Genomic DNA, 23,826 nt, shown 5'->3' on the forward strand with positions numbered 1-23,826 from the left:
CCCTGTATCTAGCCCCACATTGACAATGTACCGGTATCCCCTGTATCTAGCCCTACATTGACAATGTACCTGTATCCCCTGTATCTAGCCCCACATTGACAATGTACCGGTATCCCCTGTATCTAGCCCTACATTGACAATGTACCGGTATCCCCTGTATCTAGCCCCACAATTGTTATTTACTGCTGCTCTAAATTATTTGTTATTCTTCATTTTTTTTTCTTTTAGGTATGGTCTTAAAACTGCATTGTTGGTTAAGGGCTTGTAAGTGAGCATTTCACTCTAAGGTGTATTACACCTGTTGTATTCAGCGCATGTGACAAATACAATTTGATTTAAAGACTGCTATCAGAGGTTGGTTTGAGCCCACTGTACAAGAACATAAGTATTTGTTGGGGTGAATTGCAAAATGCTACTTTTATCATGTCTAATTAATGAATTGATGATATTAAAACCAAACAAAGACTTGTGTTTTGGATCATTTATTTCAAGAAAAACATGTCAAACATTTACAGCAAAAAAACAATGCTTTGCTAAAACACCTAATGGCTCCAGTCAGCTTTTTGAACAACAGAAATTTCATATTTTACATGACATTGTAAAGACACGTAATGTATGAACACTGACATGTGATGAAAGTAGTAGTTCAGGAGAACAAAGCAGAACAGAAATGCTGTGGTTCCTTACACAATGTGTCGTGAGAGAACGTTGCATAGAGGAGTGTTGGATTTTAAGAGGAATGAAGATGGTAATTTAACCTACACGCTAACATCTTCACTACTCCAACAAGATACGATGTCAAGAATGAACAAGTAGGTGGCAGAAAGAGCTTCGTTGTGGCGGTGCCTGACATTAAAGTAGGGTAGTCATGTGACAGTTGATGTTGCTATGACGTTTAATGGAGCGCTCACATACTTGATTACACTGTGAAAGAGGTCAGAGGTTACAAGAGGTTTTCCAGGTAACAAACTGGTCCCTTCGGTGAAGCTGAGTATGAGGAATCCCGGTTAATGTACAGGCTAACTAATGTTAATTAAAACAGAGGTATCAAAGAGAGAGGTGTGTTACTCAAAAACATTTCTAAAAAGGCAAAAGCCAAATATTTTCTGCAGCTAAGCTTAAAAGGTAAATTATTCAAAATGTCAAACGGCAATAAAAGTAGCTAAATGAAAAACCACATCAAGAAGCCTTTGAGGAGTTTGACCTGAGGTTGGTTGATGTTAAAGAGAAACAAACAGTCCCAGGTTTAAAGCTATCACATTTAAAGAAATTGCCCGTCAAAAACGCAAATGCAACACAGGTCTGGACTGATATCAGTTTTGAATGAATCTACTGAAACGATCTAGTGAAAGAACTGTCAGAGAAGTAGAAGACCGGTAGGACCGGCTAGGCAAATACAGATTGAGTTTGTCAATAGCTGTAAACTAAAAAAGGTCAAATGTGAAAACAGGATGCTACACTGGGCTAGCAAATATGGAGGATGGATTGCCTCGACCGTGATGGGGCAGCACAAGCTGCTGTCTCAACTGAATCCTGGAAGCACGTTTACGAGTCAACCATCAACTACCGTGCTCACTTCAAACAAAACAAAAGCTAGTTAAGACAGTGGACAATATGCCCAATATACTGTTCGTTAAATAGTCCACACTCGGCAATCAAGAATGAGCTTTTGTAATGATCCAGCCCTGGTTTTAGACAGTCAACCATTACCTGAGCGGGTATTGTAACTCAGACTTCGCGTGACAAATTCTCATGAGCCAAAGTACTACAATATAAAAATCACTAAAACATTTTTTTTTAAAGACTTCATAATCCAGAAGGTAGCCTCTTCAAAGTGGTAGTGTTTGAAAGACGTTGACAACAACTATCTTGGGGGGGGGTGTACGTCTGGGGTGTATAATACCTGTCCATTCAACTGCGATTTCCACTCACACACACACACACACCACTCGTTTACCGTGTGAAATGAAACGACTAAAAACAGGCCCAATGGTAAGCAAGGAACATGGCACCATGCAGTATTCACTAAAGTTACAGAACACAGATGGGAAACCAACTGATGGCTCAACATGTTATACAAAGCTTTACTGTGTACTGAACATGACGTTCTGCCAGTTTGGAAACGCTTTCATGAAGAGAAGAGGCTTCAGTTAGGCAGTTGTTGTGGACTAAAGTGGACCCATTTTGGAAAGGTGTTTCTAACCTCGTCTTGGTGTTACTTGGGGAACTATTCCCAATCAGACTTCCAAAACGGAAGTACCTCCCCAACAGATATTCAAGAACTACTCAAAGATCAGATGATATTGATTCAAACTGTCCTTTCGATCCCATTCCATAGCATTATTTACACAATGTTAACAGCAAATTTTATTACAACACTATCCAAAGTCAAATAAGTAAATGAGTCAAAAACATTATTTTTTTTGAATCACTCAAAAGGTTCCCACGTTCCCCTTACATGGCATTAGACTGCAAAGTGAGTGAGTAGCTAGAATACAATTCACTTGGTTTGGGTACTGAATCTTCAATGCCCCCAAAACCAATTTTATAATCTCATATAGAGACAAACAGTTGTCTTCAAATGCACAACATATTATCAACTGATATAGGCCTGCTACCAGGGACAAATTATATATTGCATCAAAACATTTTTTTATAAAAATATATATTTTTGTGAATCAAATGAGTTAGCCCTCTATTTGATGAAGGTAAAATAAGGCACAAGGGTGTAGAGGGAGGAAAACAGGGGTGTTGATGCAGCTTGGTTGATACTAGGTCCGTGAGTCCACATTGAGGACGGGGAACTGCTTACTCAACTACCCAACAAGAAGGGCCTAACCCACCGTTCTTAATTGCCTGTATAAAGTTGCATTGCATTTAATTCCCATTCACAGTATACAAGTCATAGAGATGCTGTTAGTTTACTCGAGGGGCTCCGTCATAGACCCTAAGTTCCAGAATGGGGTGAAAATAGCAACCCTATTGGCCAAACCAGTCTAATTGGAATGAATGGCAGTAGAGGAAGAATCCTGAATTTACTTAAATGCCTTTGATCTTTCTGCATATCAGAAATTGTGTAATAGACTTGTCAACGTAAAATAGTCAGAATTATAAATGCATTTGTTTTTTTTAATAGCAATTTTCTGTATAAATAGCCTTTAAAAAACAGACCATACCAGTTTTCTTGGAGAGCTGGGAGTGCCATTATATGATACGATATCAGTCAATACCTGTTGCATTTACAACTTGTCTGAGTCCTATCATCAATTTCAGCCAGTGTATGGCTGTGGATTGACTGCATTGTATGAATGGAATGTTGGCATTTATAAACTGGGTAGTTTCGAGCCCTGAATGCTGATTGGCTGACAGCTGTGGTATATCAGACCGTAAACCACAGGCACAACAAAAATGTTATTTTTACTGCTTTAATTGTGTTGATAAACCATTTATAATAGCAATAAGGTACCTTGGGGTTTGTGGTATATGGCCAGTATACCACGGCTAAGGGCTGTGTTCAGGCACTCCACGTTACGACGAAGAGCAGCCCTTAGCCGTGGTATATTGGCCATATACCACAAACCCCTGGAGGTGACTTATTGCTTAAATAGACCCATTTGTTATTAGAATAGAATTAGAATAGAACATTTCCCCAGCACGCCTGAGGGGAAAACAACCTGTGGTTACCTAGGTTACCCCATTGGCTCACAGCAAATACTTGGGCCTTTTTCAAACAATTTTATTTTTGTCTGCTTGTTTTAGTCAATTACAAAATTAAATTTAAGCAAAGTACACGTCTAAAGATGACTTTTCAACATTGCCTGATCCTGAGTGTTCTCACTACTTAATATTGTAGGGCTTCCCTCAAGCCCCTTTTCATGACAATGCTAGCAGCCACATGACCTTGTCATTACATAACAATTATCTTGCATGAAGACCTCATCACTGATGATTGAGTTTGTTTTTTAATGTCTTTCTGCTCGCATTTTGATGTGTATTTTCTGTAACTGATGTAATTCAGGGCTCATCTGTAAAGAGCCCTTTGTCTCAGTATGACTCTAAGCTAGCCAAGACCAACAACACAAACAAAGGGACAATACAGCTACAAGTAGTGAGTGGTGTTACAAAGACTACACTACACAGACTACATGTCTCACCTGTGATGAAATGTTTTCCACACACAGATACGTGTAGCCTACCTGGACACGGGGTCCCCACATTTCCCACGCCGAATAGCCTGAAGCCTCGGGGCTCCATTTCCCTACGTGGGAGCATGACCAACTGTAGGTCGGGATTTCAGATCTGGCTACATGTACATTGAACAACACAGCAGCTTTTCGGCCATAGGGAAAACATAAAAATAAATTGCTCCTTTACACTAAGGGGGGGGGGGGGTGGAGAAGAATGTTTGTTGTTTGTGGGGCGTGGGCGAGGGTAATTCCTTATTGTTTTGTGAATAGACAATTGGCAGTTAAATTATTAAAAAGTGGTCTAAATCTGGCTGGCCAGCTAATAAACAGACAGTGCAAATACGTTATTGTATCTGGTACCATGGTCGACCAACTCCCTGACCAAAATGTCTGACATTTATCCCATCATAAGAACGTTCATGTCCATCCTAGAACAAATTCTATGACACAAATTGAGTTCCTTCTTCTACATCATTATCATCTGTCATTTTAGGAATACTTTTTAAACCTTTGGCATAGAGGGTCCACAGTGCAACCATGACAGATTATCCATTCATACTAGCCTGTGGCCCCATCCAACAACACATGTCAACATTGGAGGAGAAGGAAGAACCCGTCCATAACTGAACAGGCAGTTAACCCACTGTTCCCAGGCCGTCATTGAAAATAAGAATTTGTTCTTAACTGACCTGCCTGGTTAAATAAAGGTAAAAAAAAATATATATATATATATATAAAAATAACTTAAATCATGATTACTCCTTCAGGCCATTTCAAACCAGGTGTGCAAAGGAGCACTGTTCTGGCATTGCTGACCATCACACATTGGCGATTGTCTTTCGGCTTTTGGTGACAACGTTCCAAATTTAAAATAGAAGATGCTGGGAGAGAACTTGACTTTCCATACGATTTGATTGCATAGCTTTTCCTAAGATGGTGTCCTGATTTTTGAAGTGCTGACCTCAATCACGGAGGTTTTAAAGTTCAGAGATGATCAGAGTCCCCTTTTCCACCTCTGTACAGACTTGGGATCCCACATTGAGTTAGTAAACATCTGGAGAGAGGGGAGAAAATAAAATGGGTGAATGTCAGCCAATATGAAATAGAGGCTTACAGGTTATGAGTGTCATTTTTCTTTAGGCAGTGCTGTGGAACTCCAGTGCATTTTACTGAACCAGCAAGCAATATCTGTGCATACAAAATGAAGCCTATATAATTGCGCTAATATGCAAGACCATTCAGATGTGCATGATTGGTGGGATTCATTATGTTTCATGGTATAAATACACGCAGGTTCACTACAACAAATTCTTTACGGTGGTCTCCACTGGGGCAGTCGACACACCCCTCTTATGCAGCAACCACTGCAGCACCTGAGGTTCCTCAAGCAAAAAGGCCCCTTCGTTAACCCTGCGCTCAGCAGCTGACAAGGACAGGCTAAATGCCAGCCATTATTGATTGCCCTTAAGCTCAGCGGCGGTGGCCGACTTCACCTCCCTTTCTAAGTCATGTGCAGGCTTGTTGAGGAGGATGCACGCTGCCATGAACCAGGGTCACGGTCCTAAGGGCAAGCAACAGGAAATGCTTTCAAATGTGTTTCTCATTGAACAAGTTCAACCATTTCCAGTGAGTCTTCTTCCGTTTAGTGCCTAATGAACACGAGCCAGCTTAAAGGTCCTGTCCAGACTCTGGGTGGGAGACACCTACTCTGAGCACAGGGCCATTTAAAGACTGCTGAAACAACCTCCCCCATGCCGCTAGCATGCTTCCCATACCGCGAATCAAACATGCAAGATTGTAGTTATGCAAAGACTCTTGCAACCTTTTGCCATTTTAGGCAGCCAATTAAACCCCCCCCCTTTTTTTTTACACTAAGTGTCAAATTGAATCAAACAAATCCAAAGTCTAATGTTTTAAATTAGCTAACCTATTGTTGGTTTGATTGTTGTTGGTCTGGAAAAAGGGGTGCACAGTTTGCTAGTGCCCGTGCCTGCAGCAGGAAGCAAGGCAAACATCACATGAACAAGAGGTGCTGCAGGGTGAAACTGAGCCACATTGTAATTCTTCAACCATCCCACTACGTGTTGCGTAACATGCTTCCCAAAAGGGCTACCTTGTTAAAACCAGTAGAGACTGGTATCTGCAGTGGAGACGTGGGGGAGGAGGGCTTCCTCTAATTTTTCCGATACATGCAACTCTTTACCATTCGAGGTTAGGAAAATAACATTCATATTTTTACGAGTGGTTGTGTTAACCAAACCACTGCATGACCCTCGCTGCTGGCTGGGTGACAATAGTTGAAAAACGGTGGTAAATTTGGTTTGGTAACACTGAACAATGTGTAGCTTTTACACAGAAAGCACTTCACTTGTACTCTATTAAAGATTGATATGATGATTTATGCAAGTAGGCCTAAGAATGCAGATGCCAACGTGGGTTTATGTGGATAATTATTCATGCTCCTGCATTTGAAAAGGCTGAAAAGCCTCAGTCCACCCACCACTGCCAGACAAGTTCAGTAATTATATGACAAGGCGTGACAGAGAACATTTCACCCTTATGGTGTCAGTATGCTTCAGTTCGGCTGGCGGCTACCTGAATGAGTATGGTCGCACACTCACTTAAAAAGTACATTCTCTTGAAAAACGAGAAGAAAGCAGGAATAGTGCTGTTCGTCCATTCTGAGATGCCGCAGCAAGTATACACTTAAAGAAATAATTCAAGAAATCTGTCATTAATTTTGATGTTTTTGCCAAGGAGATCTTAGTTGGATGTAAAATTATGCAACTAAGATGTTTGGTACGGTATTTCTAGATGAAAAAAGAAATGTGCATGAAAACGAGTCATCTCCCGTTGAATGACCAAGACTTTACGGAAGAATCTCTACTGTTGACCAACCACTGACGAAGGGGCGTAGACTTCGGTTAGCATCAAGAAAAAAATGTGCCCCAAACCACCCGAAAAAAACCTTACTCGAGTCCAAAACAAACAATTGTCACAAAATGTCAATATATGCACAAACTCTTTCGAACCGTTTCGGCTGGGAAGCATGCAGATGCCTTTACCCTCTCCAGAGAAAGGGAGAGGGGGATGGAGAGAAAAAGGCAGGCAGGCCTCGTTCAGCATAGCAATTAAAACCAGCAGAGGAGTCTGGTCCTCACCAAAACCGGTTATAACTAGATCTGTACAAACCACAACCGCACCATAGAAAAGCATTAAATAGAGCTTAAGGAACGGAAAGCACAACAGAGAAACTGACAAACTTATGCAATGCCCAAACTGACACTGAGGTTAGCTGTGCCTGTGTGTTTGATTTCAGGTTTGGGATGAATTCACCTCAAGTAATTCACCCATTTTAAGGGATTAAATATTAGTGTGAGTTGAGGATTTGTGGGAAAGTGGTGGTGGTTTATGGCTCTGGTTGGAGTTGGCAAAGTGTGTGGATCTTTGAGACTCTCAGTGAAGCTACCGCAGTGACGCTTATCTAAAACGTTCATAGTGGAAAACATCCTTGAGAGCAGGCTCAACTGCTTTTCGCGACAACTGATCATCCAGCTCTCATCCATCAATTAGAGTTTAAAAGGCTCCAACCACAATCAGAAGAACAATGCTGAAAGACAGAGCATCAGAAATAAGTGTTTAACAAAATAAAGTGATTTAAACCAAACATGGCACCAAAGAGCACTGACTACTCTATGCCTACGCAGAACCCTAGCACTGCCATAGCACTGGCGACCAGACAGAACCCTAGCACTGCCATAGCACTGGCGATCAGACAGAACCCTAGCACTGCCATAGCACTGGCGACCACACAGAACCCTAGCACTGCCATAGCACTGGCGACCACACAGAACCCTAGCACTGCCATAGCACTGGCGACCAGACAGTGATATAGACAGAGTCTAAGGCAGGGTGAGACGAGACCCTGAGGGGTGCGTACAAAAGCAGATCCATTAGATTCAATTACATCACCAGCCAACCGTGCTGTTTGACTGGGGGCAGAGGAGCAGAAAGGCGAAGGCCCTCCAGTTATGACAGTGACCCAGCAGAAGGGGTGGGGGTGTATAGCCAAAGAACAATGCCGAGGTGTGGATGTGCACAAAAAATATATATATATAAAAAATAAAATAAAAACATACTTCCTAGTATTACTTGCACAAACAGGTATTACGACTATCAGCTTTCATACAACTTGTGCTTTCCATACGACTTGTGAAGCTCACAACAAATGTATATTTGTGTTGTTAACCCAAGTTTCAGGCAGGCTTCTTTGAAAGCCCTTTCATTACAAGGGACTTATCATTTTTTACAACCCCTAGTTAAACACACCCCGTTACATAAGTAATCCAAAATGCTCTTCAACACCCACCCTTTTCTCCCCCAAAATCCTATAAAGAAAAAGTGCCCTCCTGCTGGCATTTCACAGTCAACTCTAATATTGTGTTTAGCTTATGCTGACTTGTCATCCCCACCCTTCCACTCCCCGACCAGTACCCCTGATAACAAGCCTCTATACATACAGTAAGACACGCCCAGAGAACACATATAGTACATACTGTACCATACAGCCAAACCACTGCGTAAACACCATTTCCATAAAGACCATAGTAAAGAGAGTGTGAGTGAGTTTCAACACGTTCTTCTGCTCGTGTGCCCTGGGCCAGTTTTGAACTAGACTCTGTATGGACCTATACACCGTACATAAAAAGACTTATGTAAAGCACTAGTCAGTGCTCCTTGTTGATGTCACAGACTTAGTTAAACACATTCATTAGACAAGCCTTTTACGTGCCATGTTACACCATGTGCAGTGCACTCTAAATCCCCCAGTTCATACAAAATCTACTACAGTATTCACATCGTCAAAACATTAATTCAAAAGCTAATGCACATTGGTCTGGTTTATCTGGGTACGGAGGCAGACAGACACACAGGCTGGCAGAGACACAGAGGACAAAATGTTCCAAAAGTGAGCCTCATTAAGCCCTCACCGAGAAGGAGCAGCAGCCTCATTGTCTACCAGAGGGAAAGGGGTGGGGGAGCGAGGGAGGGAGAATGGAGAGTGGAAAAGTGGAGTAACCATGGACCATAGGCTAACACTAACCATGGACCATAGGCTAACACTACCCATGGACCATAGGCTAACACTACCCATGGACCATAGGCTAACACTAACCATGGACCATAGGCTAACACCAACCATGGACCATAGGCTAACACCAACCATGGACCATAGGCTAACACTAACCATGGACCATAGGCTAACACTAACCATGGACCATAGGCTAACACTAACCATGGACCATAGGCTAACACTAACCATGGACCATAGGCTAACACTAACCATGGACCATAGGCTAACACTAACCATGGACCATAGGCTAACACTAACCATGGACCATAGGCTAACACTAACCATGGACGATGGGCTAACACTAACCATGGACCATAGGCTAACACTAACCATGGACCATAGGCTAACACTAACCATGGACCATAGGCTAACACTAACCATGGACCATAGGCTAACACTAATCATGGACCATAGGCTAACACTAATCATGGACCATAGGCTAACACTAATCATGGACTGCTCTCAGAGTGCGCAAGTGTAGTGTGTGTGTGTGTGCACAACAACAGCGATGGAGGATGCCAACAGCAGTGGTTGGTGGTGTTGATACTGGCCTGAGATGATGATCTCACCTTAAGTTCTGCATAATCCTCCTACACTAACTTGAGCAGTGAAAGGATTAGTATTTAACACAGGATTAACCCCCCCCCGTAACCCTCCATTAACTCCTCATATTCACCCACTCTGGTTCAGAGCGACAGATTGGACAGTGCAGGTGTAAAAGCATGGTGGCTAGGAAAACCTCTTTACAAAAAGGCAGGAACCTAGGAAGAAATCTAGAGCAGAGCGAGGCTCTGAGGGGTGGCCAGTCCTCTTCTGGCTGTGCCTGATGGAGATAAGAGTACATAGATCATCATAGATGACCAGCAGGGTCAAATAATAAGCAGTGGTTATAGAGGGTGCAACAGGTGGTTACAGAAGTTGCAACAAGTGGTTATAGAGGGTGCATCAGCACATCAGGAGTATATGTCAGTTTGAGTGGGCGCAGATCAAGTATTTTAAAGAAAACAAAAAGGCTACTATTTGAACACTAGTGCCTTACGCCCAACCAAAGGCACTGGGAGTCATCCACTGAGAGATAACAAGTCTTAATCGTCTCTTAGAAAAACAAGGTGAGGACAATCCCGGCCCAAAGACTGACATGGCACAATGCCCTACAAGGAATTAATCAGCCTACCAGGGAAATCCCGTGTCATGATTAAAAAAAAACAGGATTAAGGAAGGAAGAAGGTATAGTCTGCAGGGAAATGAGTTCACGCCAACCCGTGGTGTTGAAAAAGTGAACATGGTTGGGGTGTGATGTGAGTGTACCTGACAGGTAAGGCAAAGGGAGTCTGTCACTCAACTTAGCCCAGGAATAATAGGGCTTGTTTACAGATAACTGATACCGTCTCTCACACAGAGGAGGAAGGGTTTGGCTGGGCTGGGTTTGCCTTGGGAAAGGTGACAAGCCCAGCTGATCTGCTCATCTACAGGCATACAAAGTGCTAAACGAAAAGGCCCCTGAGGCAATGATCTGTCAGAGTAGGACAGTGTTATGAAAGAATGAAAAGTGGGCCAGAGAGAGAAGGGGGAGGGGTGGAGTTTGGACTGGTACTGGCAACTATACAGGGTACATGTTGGCCCCTGGGCAAGTAGCATGGTTTTGATTAAAGCCAGAGAGCAAAAGAGAGAAAGAGGGTGAGGGATTGGCTGAATAAGCAGACAAACAACGAGTGGTAAGAGACTGAGCTAGGGGCCTCCAACATGCAGAGTTACCTCTCGAAACTTGAAAACAGCAGACAGAGCGTCAAGGCATTACCAGCCTAGTTGTCCCTCTACTACTGTTGATCGGCTGGCTGAACAGAGAAAGGAGGCCAAAGCCTCTACGGAGTCAAAAACAGTACCTCAGATTAAAGTCAATCTGGCAGTGAGGAGAATACCTCATGTTTGCCCATGGTAGAAGTTCTCAGAAAGTGACTGTTTAGACTTGAACGCCAAAACATTCAGGAGATTGAGGTTCTCAAACTTAACCCATTTTGCATACCCTACCATGAGACATCCATGTCTTCATCACTGAAATAGATAAACGGTTGAGTTTGATATAAATTTAAAAGCTTACAAGGTTGTCAAACTGTTTAATTGAAGAACAATAATCTGATGCGTATCTGCTAAATTGCAATTCCATTTCTATGATCAGAATGACACCCAACCTGAATTCAAGAGTATAGTGTGTCTCAACCGATGATGGGCACAACAAACACTTCAGATTATGTAAAATAAGGTCTAAACTACAATATTTGTGAAAATGAGACAAATATGACTTTACTCGTTTTAAGATCAATGACGTTAAACTTAATTTATTTCAAGAAATCATAGAATAGTTTGACAACCCTGTTTGTAAGCTTTCAAAGTATATAAAATTCTACGTTTATCCATTTCAGTGATGAAGACATGGATATGTCATGGTAGCGTGTGGTAAGGAAAATGGGTCAACTTCGAGCACCTCTATGTTTTGGCATTCAGGTCCAAAAAGTTAATTGGGCAAACATGAGGACCAGGATGAGACCAGTATTGCAATACTCATTAGTATCATGGCAAGGAAACAAAACACAGAGTGAATTTAACTTCAGGAAAACAGCCCTAATGTTGTAAATAAACATCAGTATGTTGTTATCCAGATTCACCTTTAATCGGGAGTATGCTTCATGATTAATGACTCATGGTGTAACCATAACATACAGGCTTTCAAGTCCTTCTGTTCACCTGACCTAGAATTACTTAATCAAATACGGACCATATTATCTCCCAAGAATTATCTTCAGTTATCGTCGCTGTGTATATACCTCCTCAAGCAGATACCACAACGGCCCTCAAGGAACTTCACTGGACTCTTTGTAAACTGGAAACCATATATCCTGAGGCAGCATTTATTGTAGCTGGAGATTTTAACAAAGCAAATTTGAGAACAAGGCTACCTAAATACTATTAGCATATTGATTGCAGCACGGGCAATACACTGGACCACTGCTACTCTAACTTCCGCGAGGGATACACAGCCTTCCCTCGCCCTCCCATCGGCAAATCCGACCACTACTCCATCTCGCTCCTACCGTCCTATAGCCAGAACTCAAACAGGATGTACCCATGACTTTAACCATTCAACGCTGGTCTGACCAATCGGAATCCTCGCTTCAAGATTGTTTCGATCACACGGACTGGGAAATGTTTCAGGCAGCTTCAGAGAATTGATATATGCTGACTCAATGAGTGAGTTTATAAGGAAGTGCATTGGAGATGTTGTACCCACTGTGACTAATAAAACCTACCCTAACCAGAAACCACAGATGGCGGCATTTGCACAAAAATGAAAGTGCAAACCACCGCATTTAACCATGGAAAGGGGATTGGGAATATGGCCAAATATAAACAGTGTAGTTATTCCCTCCGCAAGGCAATCAAGCGAAATGTTGGTATAGGGACAAAGTGGAGTTGCAATTCAACAGCTCAGACAAGAAACATATGTGGCAGGGTCTACAGGAAATCACAGATTACAAAAAGAAAACCAGCCATGTCACGGACAGACGTATTGCTTCCAGACGAATTAAACATATTTCCCCGCTTTGAGGATAACACAGTGCAACCGTCACGGCCCGCTAACAACCACGGGTCCCCCCTCTCCTTCTCCGTGGCCGACGTATGCATGACAGTTAAACGAGCTAACTCTCGAAAGGCTGTCGTCCAAAACGGCATCCCTAGCCGCGTCCTCAGAGCACGCGCAGACCAGCTGACTGGTGTGTTTCCAGACATATTCAAATCGCTCCCTATCCCAGTCTAGACCCACTTCAATTTGCATACCACCCCAACAGGTCTACAGACAATGCAATCGCCTTCACACTGCACCCTGCCCTGTTCCATCTGGACAAGAGGAATACCTAATGTAAGAATGCTGTTCATTGACTACAGCTCAGAATTTAACACCATAGTACCATCCAAGCTCATCATTAAATGCTGGAGGCCCTGGGTCTCAAACCCACCCTGTGCAATTGAGTCTTGGACTTTCTGAAGTGCCGACCCCAGGTGGTGAAGGTCGGAAACAATACCTCAAAACTGGGGCCCTACAAGGGTGAGTGCTCAGCCCCCTCTTGCACTCCCTGTTCACCCATGACTGTGTGGCCAAGCACGCCTCCAACTCAATCATCTAGTAGGGTGGCGCGGAGGGTGGTGCGGTCTGCACAATGCATCACCTGGGACAAACTACCTTCCCTCCAGTACACCTACACCACCTGATGTCACAGGAAGGCCAAAAAGATCAAGGATAACAACCACCCGAGCCACTGCCTGTTCACCCCGCTATCATCCAGAAGGCAAGGTCAGTACATGTGCATCAAAGCAGGGACCGAGAGACTGGAAAACAGCTTCTATCTCAAAGCCATCAGACTGCTAAACAGCCATCACTAACTCAGACAAGCTGCTGCCTACATAGACTCACTGGTCACTTTGAACTAACCACTTTAATAATGTTCACATATCTTACATTACTCATCTCATACGTACAGGGATTGGAGTCATTAAAACTTGTTTTACAACCACTCCACAAATGTCTTGTTAACAAACTGTAGTTTCAGCAAGTCGGTTAGGACATCTACTTTTTGCATGACAAGTGATTTTTACAACAATTGTTTACAGACAGATTCCGGTGGGTCAGAAGTTTAAATAAACTAAGTTGATTGTGCCTTTAAACAGCGTGGAAAATGCCATGGCTTTTGAAGCTTCCGATTGACTCAAATTATGTAAATTAGCCTATTGAAGATGTACCTGTGGATGTATTTCAAGGCCTACCTTCAAACTTAGTGCCGCTTTACTTGACATCATGGGAAAATCAAAATCAGCCAAGACCTCAGAAAAAAAATTGTAGACCTCCACAAGTCTGGTTCATCCTTGGGAGAAATGTCCAAACGCCTGAAGGTACCGCGTTCATCTGTACAAACAGTATGCAGGTATAAACACAGCCATCATACTGCTCAGGGCGGAGATGCGTTCTGTCTCCTAGAGATGAACGTACTTTAGTGCGAAAGGTGAAAATCAATCCCAGAACAACAGCAAAGGACTTTGTGTAGATGCTGGAGGAAAACAGGTACAAAAGTAACTATATCCACAGTAAAACGAGTCCTATATCGACATAACCTGAAAGGCAGCTCAGCAAGGAAGAAGCCACTGCTCCAAAACCGGCATTAAAAAAAGCCAGACTACGGTTTGCAACTGCACATGCAGACAAAGAACGTACTTTTTGGTCTGGTCTGATGAAACAAATATAGAACTGTTTGGCCATAATGACCATTGTTATGTTTGGAGTAAAAAGGGGGAGGCTTGCAAGCCGAGGAACACCGTCTCAACCGTGAAGCACGGGGGTGGCAGCATCATGTTGTTGGGGTGCTTTGCTGCAGGAGGGACTGGTGCACTTCACAAAATAGATGGCATCATGAGGATGGAAAATTAGGTGGATATATTGAAGCAACATCTCAAGACATCCGTCCGGAAGTTAAATCTTGGTCGCAAATGGGTCTTCCAAATGAAAAATGACCCCAAGAATACTTCCAAAGGTCCGGCAAAATGGCTTAAGGACAACAAAGTCAAGATATTGGAGTGGCCATCACAAACCCCTGACCTCAAATCCATAGAAAATTTCTGGGCAGAAGTGAAAATGTGTGCGAGCAAGGAGGCCTACAAACCTGACTCAGTTGCACCAGCCCTGTCCGGAGGAATGGGCCAAAATTCACCCAACTTACTGTGGAAAGCTTGTGGAAGGCTACCCAAAATGTTTGACCCAAGTTAAACCATTTAGAAGGCAATGCTACCAAAATGCTACGAAAAATGGAGTTTAAATGTATTTGGCTAAGGTGTATGTAAACTTCCGACTTCAACTGTATATACTGTACCTTATTCCATCTATTGCACATTGCCTATGCCGCTCGGCCATCGCTCATCCATATATTTATATGTACATATTCTTATTGCATCCCTTTAGATTTTTGTGGATTAGGTAGTTGTTGGGGAATTAGATTACTTGTTAGATATTTCTGCACTGTCGGAACTACATTACATTTAAGTCATTTAGCAGGCACTCGCATTAACATCTGCATGTGACCAATACAATTTGATTAGATTTAGGCATTTATTTTCCAGGCTATAGCACACGTTTTACATACAGCAGTTTTTAAAAAGGTCCAAAGACTTGGGTCTCCGTCGTGGTTTCATATTTGCCATGGGAAAAAATAGTGATCGTCACAGCCCTAGCAAACATGTATGTAGGTCTTGTTCAAATCAAAAGGGGTCCAGTCAGAAAGTGATTGAAATCTTATGGAACAACCCACATGTGGCGTCCTCACCATGTGAGGAAAACCTACCTGGTAAAAAAAGCAGACTGGCCATGGTTTGGAAAGGGGAATGGGAGAGGAGCGGTGTCACGCAGCACACGTGACTAGGTTCACCAGCACCTCCAGTTGGAAGGCGTCGGGCCGGTCCAGGGGGTTGACCGCAAGCATGTCCTGCAGAAGCTTCTTCACCCCCTCAGACATGGTGCTGCGTGTCTTCTGCGGGATGTGGAGCACCATCTTGGGGTTCCCCAGGAGCGCCTCACCCACTGGCACAATCTCAGTGCCCCGACGCACGTAGGTGCCCAACAGCTCGCGCTTGGACTCGGCGTCGATGAAGGTGATCCGCTCCAGCATGGCCCAGATGATGATTCCCAGGGCAAATATGTCAGCCTTGGCCGTGTAGTGGCCCTCCCACACCTCGGGCGCCATGAAAAAGTCTGAGCCACATGTTGACGACAACCAGAACTTGTTCACGTTGTTTCTGTCGCCTCCAGCTTTGGGGTGCTCATTGCCATCTTTGCTCAAGCCTGCGCAGACCTTGCTGAGGCCGAAGTCAGCCACTTTGAGGACAGGCAACCCTGACTTCTGGGAGATGAGGATGTTGTCGGGCTTGAGGTCGCGGTGCACAATGTTGTTCTGGTGCAGGAAGGCCACGGCACTGGTCAGCTGGCGCATGAAGCTCTTGTTGGTGCGCGGATCGGGCCGTCGCGAAAGGATGTACTGGTTCAGGTCCCCACTTTCGCAGAACTCCATGATGAACCATAGGTAGCACGGCTCCTCCGGGTAGTCCAGAATTCGCTCACCTAGGGAAAGAGACAGACAAAACAACATTTAAGAGTGGCAAAACCAATGGAACCTCGCCAATCTTAAAGGCTGTCATCTTGGCCGCAGACTAAATCTGGATGTTTTAAAGACAATTTCCTGCAATTCTACACATTTTGCCATGACTTGTCATCAGAGTGCCTCAAACATTATAAAATCAATGGAGGCTCCATGCCATGTTTTGAATTTTAGATTGTCTAGCTCCTTTATCTTTTCTACATACTTTATATCAGGTTTTAGTCATTTAAGGTTGCACTGAAAACATTTTAGCATTCCAATTATATATTTGTTAAAATTTAAGTACATATTTTGGACAGTCGGCAATGACAGCGGCCTGCCACTGCTAAAAGAATATATAAGAAACACTGCCCCCTTTCCACATGCGCAGTGATGGCTATGAAAACAAACGGGACTTGTTTCCCCAAATAAACTGTGGCAAGCTATCTACACACATTAACATAGGCTGGGCTGTGTGCAACAGCGCAATCATCAACGCACAGATCTTGGCTAGGGTCTCTGGGACTGTGTCCAAAGAGCACAGCTAATCTGTCTGTGCCCCACAATGTTCCCAGAATTTCTCATCTACAATGTTTGTTTGGTTAGGGTTATTTCTGTTCATAAAAATATTGAAAACATTATTATTACTACCACGACGACGGTCTTACCGTTGTCATCGTAGTAGTTGGACACGTTTGCAGAGCACACAACCTAGGCTACACTTGTGAGAAAAAACTAGTTGGTTAATTTCATTCCATTTACTAGTTGTCAATTATTTAATTGTCTTTTGTTTGGAGCGCTCCTGTCAATCTTGAGGAAGAACACACCTGGTTACGCATATAGAAGTAGGCCTAGTCTACCAGGCCTTCGGGGAAATGTAGGTCTATAAGTGTGCCCATTTGGGGATCTGATAAGACAATCAGAAATTGCAGGGGAAACTAGCGCCGCAGAATATTTTATACAAACTTGTAAGTTTGCTAGCACGAGCTTCGGGTCAGACCAAGTTAATGCAATAGTTGATACAATGTTTCAAGTTCCTTGCAGACAGGCCATGCATTGCCAATGTGATTTATAGGATATTTATTTTCCTCAGGATATTTTCTACCTGCAGGCTGCAATATTTGTTGGCTTTATGTGGGCTATTTTTACATATTAGCAAAAGAAGTAACTTCTAGATTTGTATCATTTTCATTTCAAATGTTGATTAACCACATGACATTGATTTTGACATATGAAGACTATTGAAAGTGAAATTAAACTGTTCCACAAAAATGTGCATATGAAAATCATAACTGGCACGCAGATCAGTAGAAATGGTAGGACAACTTGGCACTCTAAATTAAAAAGTTGCCGACCGCTGGTGTAGCCTATTACCTGCAACTTCAGGAGCGTACTGCCAGCAGCAGAGAGCAACCGAAACAGGAGGGTCGGGAACAGGTTCTCGTCTTCTGGTTAGGCTATATTGATCTCTCGGCTACTTCTTTAGTAATTTGTGTGTCTTCATTTTTATTGGCAGGTCTTAATGCAGAAGACAAGTTCAGTAGTATTCAGACCCCTTTCTGTTACATTTTAGAATAATGCTGTAATGTATTAAATAAATGTTTTTCCAGTGGTGGAAAAAGTACTCAATTGTCATACTTCAGAAAAAGTAAAGATACTTGAGTCATTTTCTATTAAGGTAACAGCCATCCAGTAAAATACTACTTGAGTAAAAGTCTAAAAGCATTTCATTTAAAAATATACTTAAGTGTCAAAAGTAAATGGAATTTCTAAAATGTACTTAAGTATTAAAGGTAAAAGTGCAAATCATTTCAACTTCCTTATTAAGCAAACCAGACAGCACATTATTATTATTTTTTGACAGATAGCCAGGGGCACAGTAACTCTCAGACATAACTTACGAACGAAGCATGTGTGTTTAGTGAGTCTGCCCGATCAGAGGCAGTAGGGATGACCTCTTGATAAGTGTGTGAATTGGACCATTTTCCTGTCAAAATGTAACAATTATTTTTGGGTATCAGGGAAAATGTATGGAGTAAAAAGTACATTATTTTCTTTAGGACTATTGTGATGTAAAAGTTGCCAAAAATACAAATAACCTGACCATATGAAGATCATCAAATGTAAGGGATTTTTGTAAGGCTTCTGCTTGGCTGGTTACTGTTGGCTGGTTACTGTTTGTAATAATTTGTCAACTGGCTATGTTCTCGGCTAGGTATGTTCTGGGCTAGGTATGATCTTGGTTCTAGGTATGATCTGGGCTAGGTATACTTTCGCCGAAAAGCATTTTAGAAATCTGACACAGTGGTTGGATTAACAAGAAGTTAATCTTTAAACCTATTTAAAATATGTTTTGTTTTCTGAATTTTTATAATGAGCATTTCTGTATTTCAATTTGGCACTCTGCAATCTCACTGGATGTTGGCCAGATGGGACGCTAGCGTCCCACATACCCTAGAGGGGTTTTAACTTGTCTAGGCAAGTGGTTCCCAAATTAGGTGTCGGCAGGGGGTCGTGCCCACCCAGTATTTTTTTTTATTACTCTTGAAAGTTGTAATAGTAGAATGCACAAGGTGCAATTAAGAAATTGGGTAGTGAATCATCAGTTCCTCTTGTCATGTTAGTTATTACATACCTTAGAGCTATTTATAACTAGATGTTATTTTTTATCTCACTCAAATATCACATGAATACATTAGATATTGCAAAATTTATAGAATTGCAATAAAATGTGCATTAAAAAAGTGAAATTCTTGCACCCCATGACAAAATGTGTCGAATTGCAGGAAATGAGCTTTAAGACAGTGCTGAAGTGTTAGCTGAACATTATTGTCCAACAAACTTTCACAGATAAAAAGAAACATCCCTTTTTCAGGACCCTGTCTTTCAAAGACATTTGGATTTTTACAGATTAATTTCAGATCTTCATTGTAAAGGGTTTAAAAACACTGTTTCCCATGCTTGTTCAATGCACAATAAAAAATAATGAACATGGACCTGTGGAACGGCCATTAAGACACTAACTGCTTACAGACGGTAGGCAATTAAGGTCACAGTTTTGAAAACTGAAGAGGCCTTTTTCTACTGACTCTAAAAAACACCAAAATAAATATACCCAGGGTCACTGCTCATCTGCGTGAACGTGCCTTAGACATGCTGCACGGAGGCATGAGGACTGCAGATGTGGCCAGAGCAATAAATTGCAAAATCCGTACTGTGAGACGCCTAAGACAGAGCTACAGAGGGACAGGACAGAGAGCTGATCTTCCTTGCAGTGGCAGACCACATGTAACAACACCTGCACAGGATCGGTACATCCTAACATCACACCTGTGGGACAGGTACAGGACGGCAACAACATCTGCCCGAGTTACACCAGGAACGCACAATCCCTCCATCAGTGCTCAAACTGTCCGCGATAGGCTGAGAGGCTGGACTGACTGCTTGTAGGCCTGTTGTAAGGCAGGTCCTCACCAGACATTACCTCCAACGGGCATAAACCTTGTCGCTGGACCAGACAGGACTGGCAAAAAGTGATCTTCACTGAAGAGTAGTGGTTTTGTCTCACCAGGGGAGATGGTTGGATTCACGTTTATTGTCGAAGGAATGAGCGATACGCTGAGGCCTGTACTCTGGAGCAGGATCGATTTGGAGGTGGAAGGTTCGTCATGGTCTGGGGTGGTGTGTCACAGCGTCATCGGACTGAGCTTGTTGTCATTGCAGGCAATTACAGGGAAGACATCCTCCTCCCCCATGTGGTACCCTTCCTGCAGGCTCATCCTGACATGACCCTCCAGAATGACAATGCCACCAGCCATACTGCTCGTTCTGTGCGTGATTTCCTGCAAGACAGGAATGTCAGTGTTCTGCCATGGCCAGCGAAAAGCCCAGATCTCAATCCCATTGAGCACGTCTGGGACCTGTTGGATCTGAGGGTGAGTGCTAGGGCCATTCCCCCCAGAAATGTCCGGGAACTCGCAGGTGCCTTGGTGGAAGAGTGGGATAATATCTCACAGCAAGAACTGGCAAATCTGGAGCAGCCCATGAGGAGGACATGCACTGCAGTATGTAATGCAGCTGGTGGCCTCACCAAATACTGACTGTTACTTTTGATTTTGACCCCCCATTTGTTCAGGGACACATTATTCCATTTCTGTGGATCTTGCTCAGTTTATGTCTCAGTTGTTGAATCTTATTATGCTCATACTAATATTTACACTTGTTAAGTTTGCTGAAAATAAACACTGTTGACAGTGAGTTTCTTTTTTGCTGAGTTTAGGATGATCACCATACAGTATATTCATTCTAGGATTCAAAACACCATGCTTTCAAAGCTGTGCAAAAAGTGACAAATATTGATGATTAAATGTTAATCAAAATGTTGACTATAGACTAGAGAAGCTCCTTTTGTTTTTTTTTAAATTATGCATATTGGCTAAAATGATGTTAAGTCCAGATTAATATTTAATTTGTTGACAAAAGAAATGGCCTGAAATGACACTTACATAATTTACTATAAAAAGACGACCAGCAAAGGCAGTACTGAGGCTAGGCTCTGAACAGTGAGCCTAGATATTAAAAGCAAGATTCAGCAGTATCTGAAGGTCTCAAAACAACAATCTAATCCTAATTAATATTGGCATATTTCACACTTAGCTCAAATAAGCTTGACAAGGGAAAAAAGGTCAAGTGATGTACATTTCATACTAATATAAATATAATAAGTAAGAGGCAATAGCTTGGGTTAATACCATCAATTGCAAGAAAATATTGATTGCTTGATTCAGTCATGTTTGCAAATTTGCAGCCAACCAGGAAAGGGTTTACTGATGGCCAACTAGAACACTTCTCAAATCCCAGTAGGGCTGTTCCCTCAAGCTGGGAATAGCACACTGTGCCTATAGCGCATTATGGCAGTTAACCTATAAGTGGCACATGGGCATTTTGAAATCTTGTTCCTAAAAACAAATGTATGAGACTGAGCAACCTGAAAAATAAAGCATTATGACTGTCCATTATGCATCCCCCCAGACATTTACCCTGCCCCCACCCCCAATTGACATTTATCATTGCCACAGCTGTTCATGTGTATATTATTTCTATTGTTATTGTTTTTTCACTTTGTACTGCATTGCCAGAGCTCAGAGTGCAAGAATTTCACTGTACCCTATCATTACGTCTGCAACCCTGTACACATGACTATTAAAACTATTATAATAACTTCCCATTATTCTGTTTGCCATTCACAGTTACCAAATAGAAACAATAGGTAACATAACATGTTACACAATGTTACATTCGGTTAAAAAAAATAAAAAAAAGTGTAGGTTTATTTCGCGTATCTACCTCGTTTGTATGTGCTGATCAGCAACTTGGAAAAATGTGTCTCCTTTTTGCAAACAATGGGTCAAACACTGAGTTAGTAGCAAAGTTAATAAGGAAAAATGTTGTTTTGATTGGCCTGCTCTGTACTGATCACAGCGAGCTAATTTAGCAAACCATTTTACCGTTTCAATCTAGGTAGTTATAGTAGCTACTAAAGAATGACAACAAGAACCAATCAGGCAGTGGATTTCATCGAGGTAAAAATTAGCTAAAAAGGTACCTTTTAGTGAAGTCTCCACCAACCGCAGGTATTGTTTTGACCTTTTATTTCCATGACTCATTTTCTGGGCCATTCCATTCCTTTGTAGCACACATTCGTCGAGCTGCACCACATTCTCGTGCTTCTTTTCCAGGCTTGCCAAAGCCCAGAATTCTGACAGAGCGAGTTCCACATTTTCAGGAGCGTTACACTGGAGTTTTTTAACCGCTACCCTTGCCCCTGTCCTCCGTGCAATTGCCTCGAACACTACCCCATAGCTGCCCCTTCCGACCTCTCGCAACAGACTGTAACGTGGTGCCATAACCATGGCATGCTCCTCGAGGTTCTCGTTCTTGCTAAAGTTCATAGAGAAACAGTGCTCCTCCATGGGGACATCGATGTCCACGTTGTTGTTCTCTACCGCTAGCGACCTCAGGACTTTGCACACCTCTCGTTTCACCTCCCGCTTCGTCATGTTGGCGGTAGCGTTCTGTGCTTCAACCAGCCTTTTGTAAGCCCTCAGACTTCTTGGGGTTCTTATTTTTCGCCTCCTCCCGTTGCATATATCCATAACTTATTTTTTTGTCGAAAATATGTGTATTTTTCATTACTTCATTACTTGTATTTTTCAAACTTATGACGCTTAATTGTTATAGATGAACGTCAGATAACCCTCCCTTTCTTCAAATACTGTAAATCTGTTTAGCTGGCTAATGACGCCATGATGCCGCTCTAAAAGAAATGTGATTAATTAACACCTGTCTGTATAGCCTCCAATGTATAAAAAGAGAGGGAGGGAGTGGCTTGCTCCGATTGGTCCATCTGACAGATTAAGCAGGTAAAATGCCCCCGACTAAATTACAATTTCCGCTGTTACTCAACATTTAACGTAAACAATGATCATTTCGCCATTATATCACACTTTATGAATAACTTTTAAAGTCAAATGTGTCATGTAATAATAACATACACGTACAATAACATTAGTAATACACATTGAAGTTTAACGCGGTCCCATTGATATGCAAATGTGGGAGAGATAACTATGGTCGTAGGTGGAACTTTAGAGGACGTCAGTATATTCCGACAATAAAAATGATTTTATATTCAAATTGGAAGTTTAAACATATGTTCTCATAAAATCATAGTGCTAATTGCATTTATCTTGTGTATTTGTGCATATTTCTTTCTTTCTCGTCATCCCATTGCCTTGCTATGTTGTTGTCTTATAGGTCTCTCTTGTCGTGATGTGTGCCCAGCCCCCCTCCCCGCAGGAAGTATTTTGCCTTTTGGTTAGGCGTCATTGTAAATTAGAATTTGTTCTTAACTGACTTGCCTAGTTAAATAAAGGTTAAGTAAATAAATACAAATTGTGCTCATTGTAAACATGGTTTATCCAGTACAGCATGTACTTTCAAGTGTGCTCAAGCCTGGTACTGAGTGCACCTGTACAAAGCATGTGATTGGACTGGGAGGGGCCTGGCACCTAATCAATAATGAAATAATAAAAACAAGTTCATTATTAATACATTTCAGAGTTAAAAAATTGAATAAACATCTTAATATATGCCTAATATATAACACTTATAACACATATATAGGCTGTTATTTAAACATGTGGAACATGTTTCATGTCAGATTGCGTTACTCATCCGCGACTCTTGTCCCTCAACAGATCTGTCTGTTTTGAGCATCCTCAATTTTTTTTTTTTTTTTTACATAATTCCTCATTTGTTATCACTGCGCGCT

At 42.2% G+C, this 23,826-nt stretch overlaps 1 protein-coding gene across 2 annotated transcripts; it reads right to left on the reverse strand.

The window, feature by feature from the left end:
• Positions 1-472: 472 nt before the first annotated feature.
• LOC135527399 (serine/threonine-protein kinase 35-like) lies at positions 473-22,805 on the reverse strand. Of its 2 annotated transcripts, XR_010453431.1 has the most exons (3): positions 22,099-22,805; positions 15,705-16,477; positions 473-5,241 (listed from the first exon to the last, which is right to left on the reverse strand). XR_010453431.1 is itself a non-coding variant. In XM_064955924.1 (2 exons), the coding sequence occupies exons 1-2, from the start codon at positions 22,646-22,648 to the stop codon at positions 15,762-15,764; spliced, it is 1,266 nt and encodes a 421-aa protein (XP_064811996.1). In that variant the 5' UTR covers positions 22,649-22,805; the 3' UTR covers positions 15,452-15,761. The 2 variants fall into 2 exon arrangements, 1 of the variants encoding a protein (XP_064811996.1); XM_064955924.1 differs by lacking the exon at positions 473-5,241 and having other exon boundaries at positions 15,452-16,477.
• Between the last annotated feature and the right edge of the window lie 1,021 nt (positions 22,806-23,826).

The sequence above is a fragment of the Oncorhynchus masou genome, chromosome 33 (assembly GCF_036934945.1).
Source record: "Oncorhynchus masou masou isolate Uvic2021 chromosome 33, UVic_Omas_1.1, whole genome shotgun sequence".
NCBI classification, from domain to species: Eukaryota; Metazoa; Chordata; class Actinopteri; order Salmoniformes; family Salmonidae; genus Oncorhynchus; species Oncorhynchus masou.

What these genes read in the sequence shown, in the direction of transcription:
- LOC135527399 (XM_064955924.1), bottom strand. Translation starts at nt 22,648, where the DNA reads ATGGATATATGCAACGGGAGGAGGCGAAAAATAAGAACCCCAAGAAGT. An exon ending in GGTGGAGACTTCACTAAAAG is followed by an intron (nt 16,478 to 22,098) that starts GTACCTTTTTAG and finishes CTCTTTCCCTAG; the next exon opens with GTGAGCGAATTCTGGACTAC.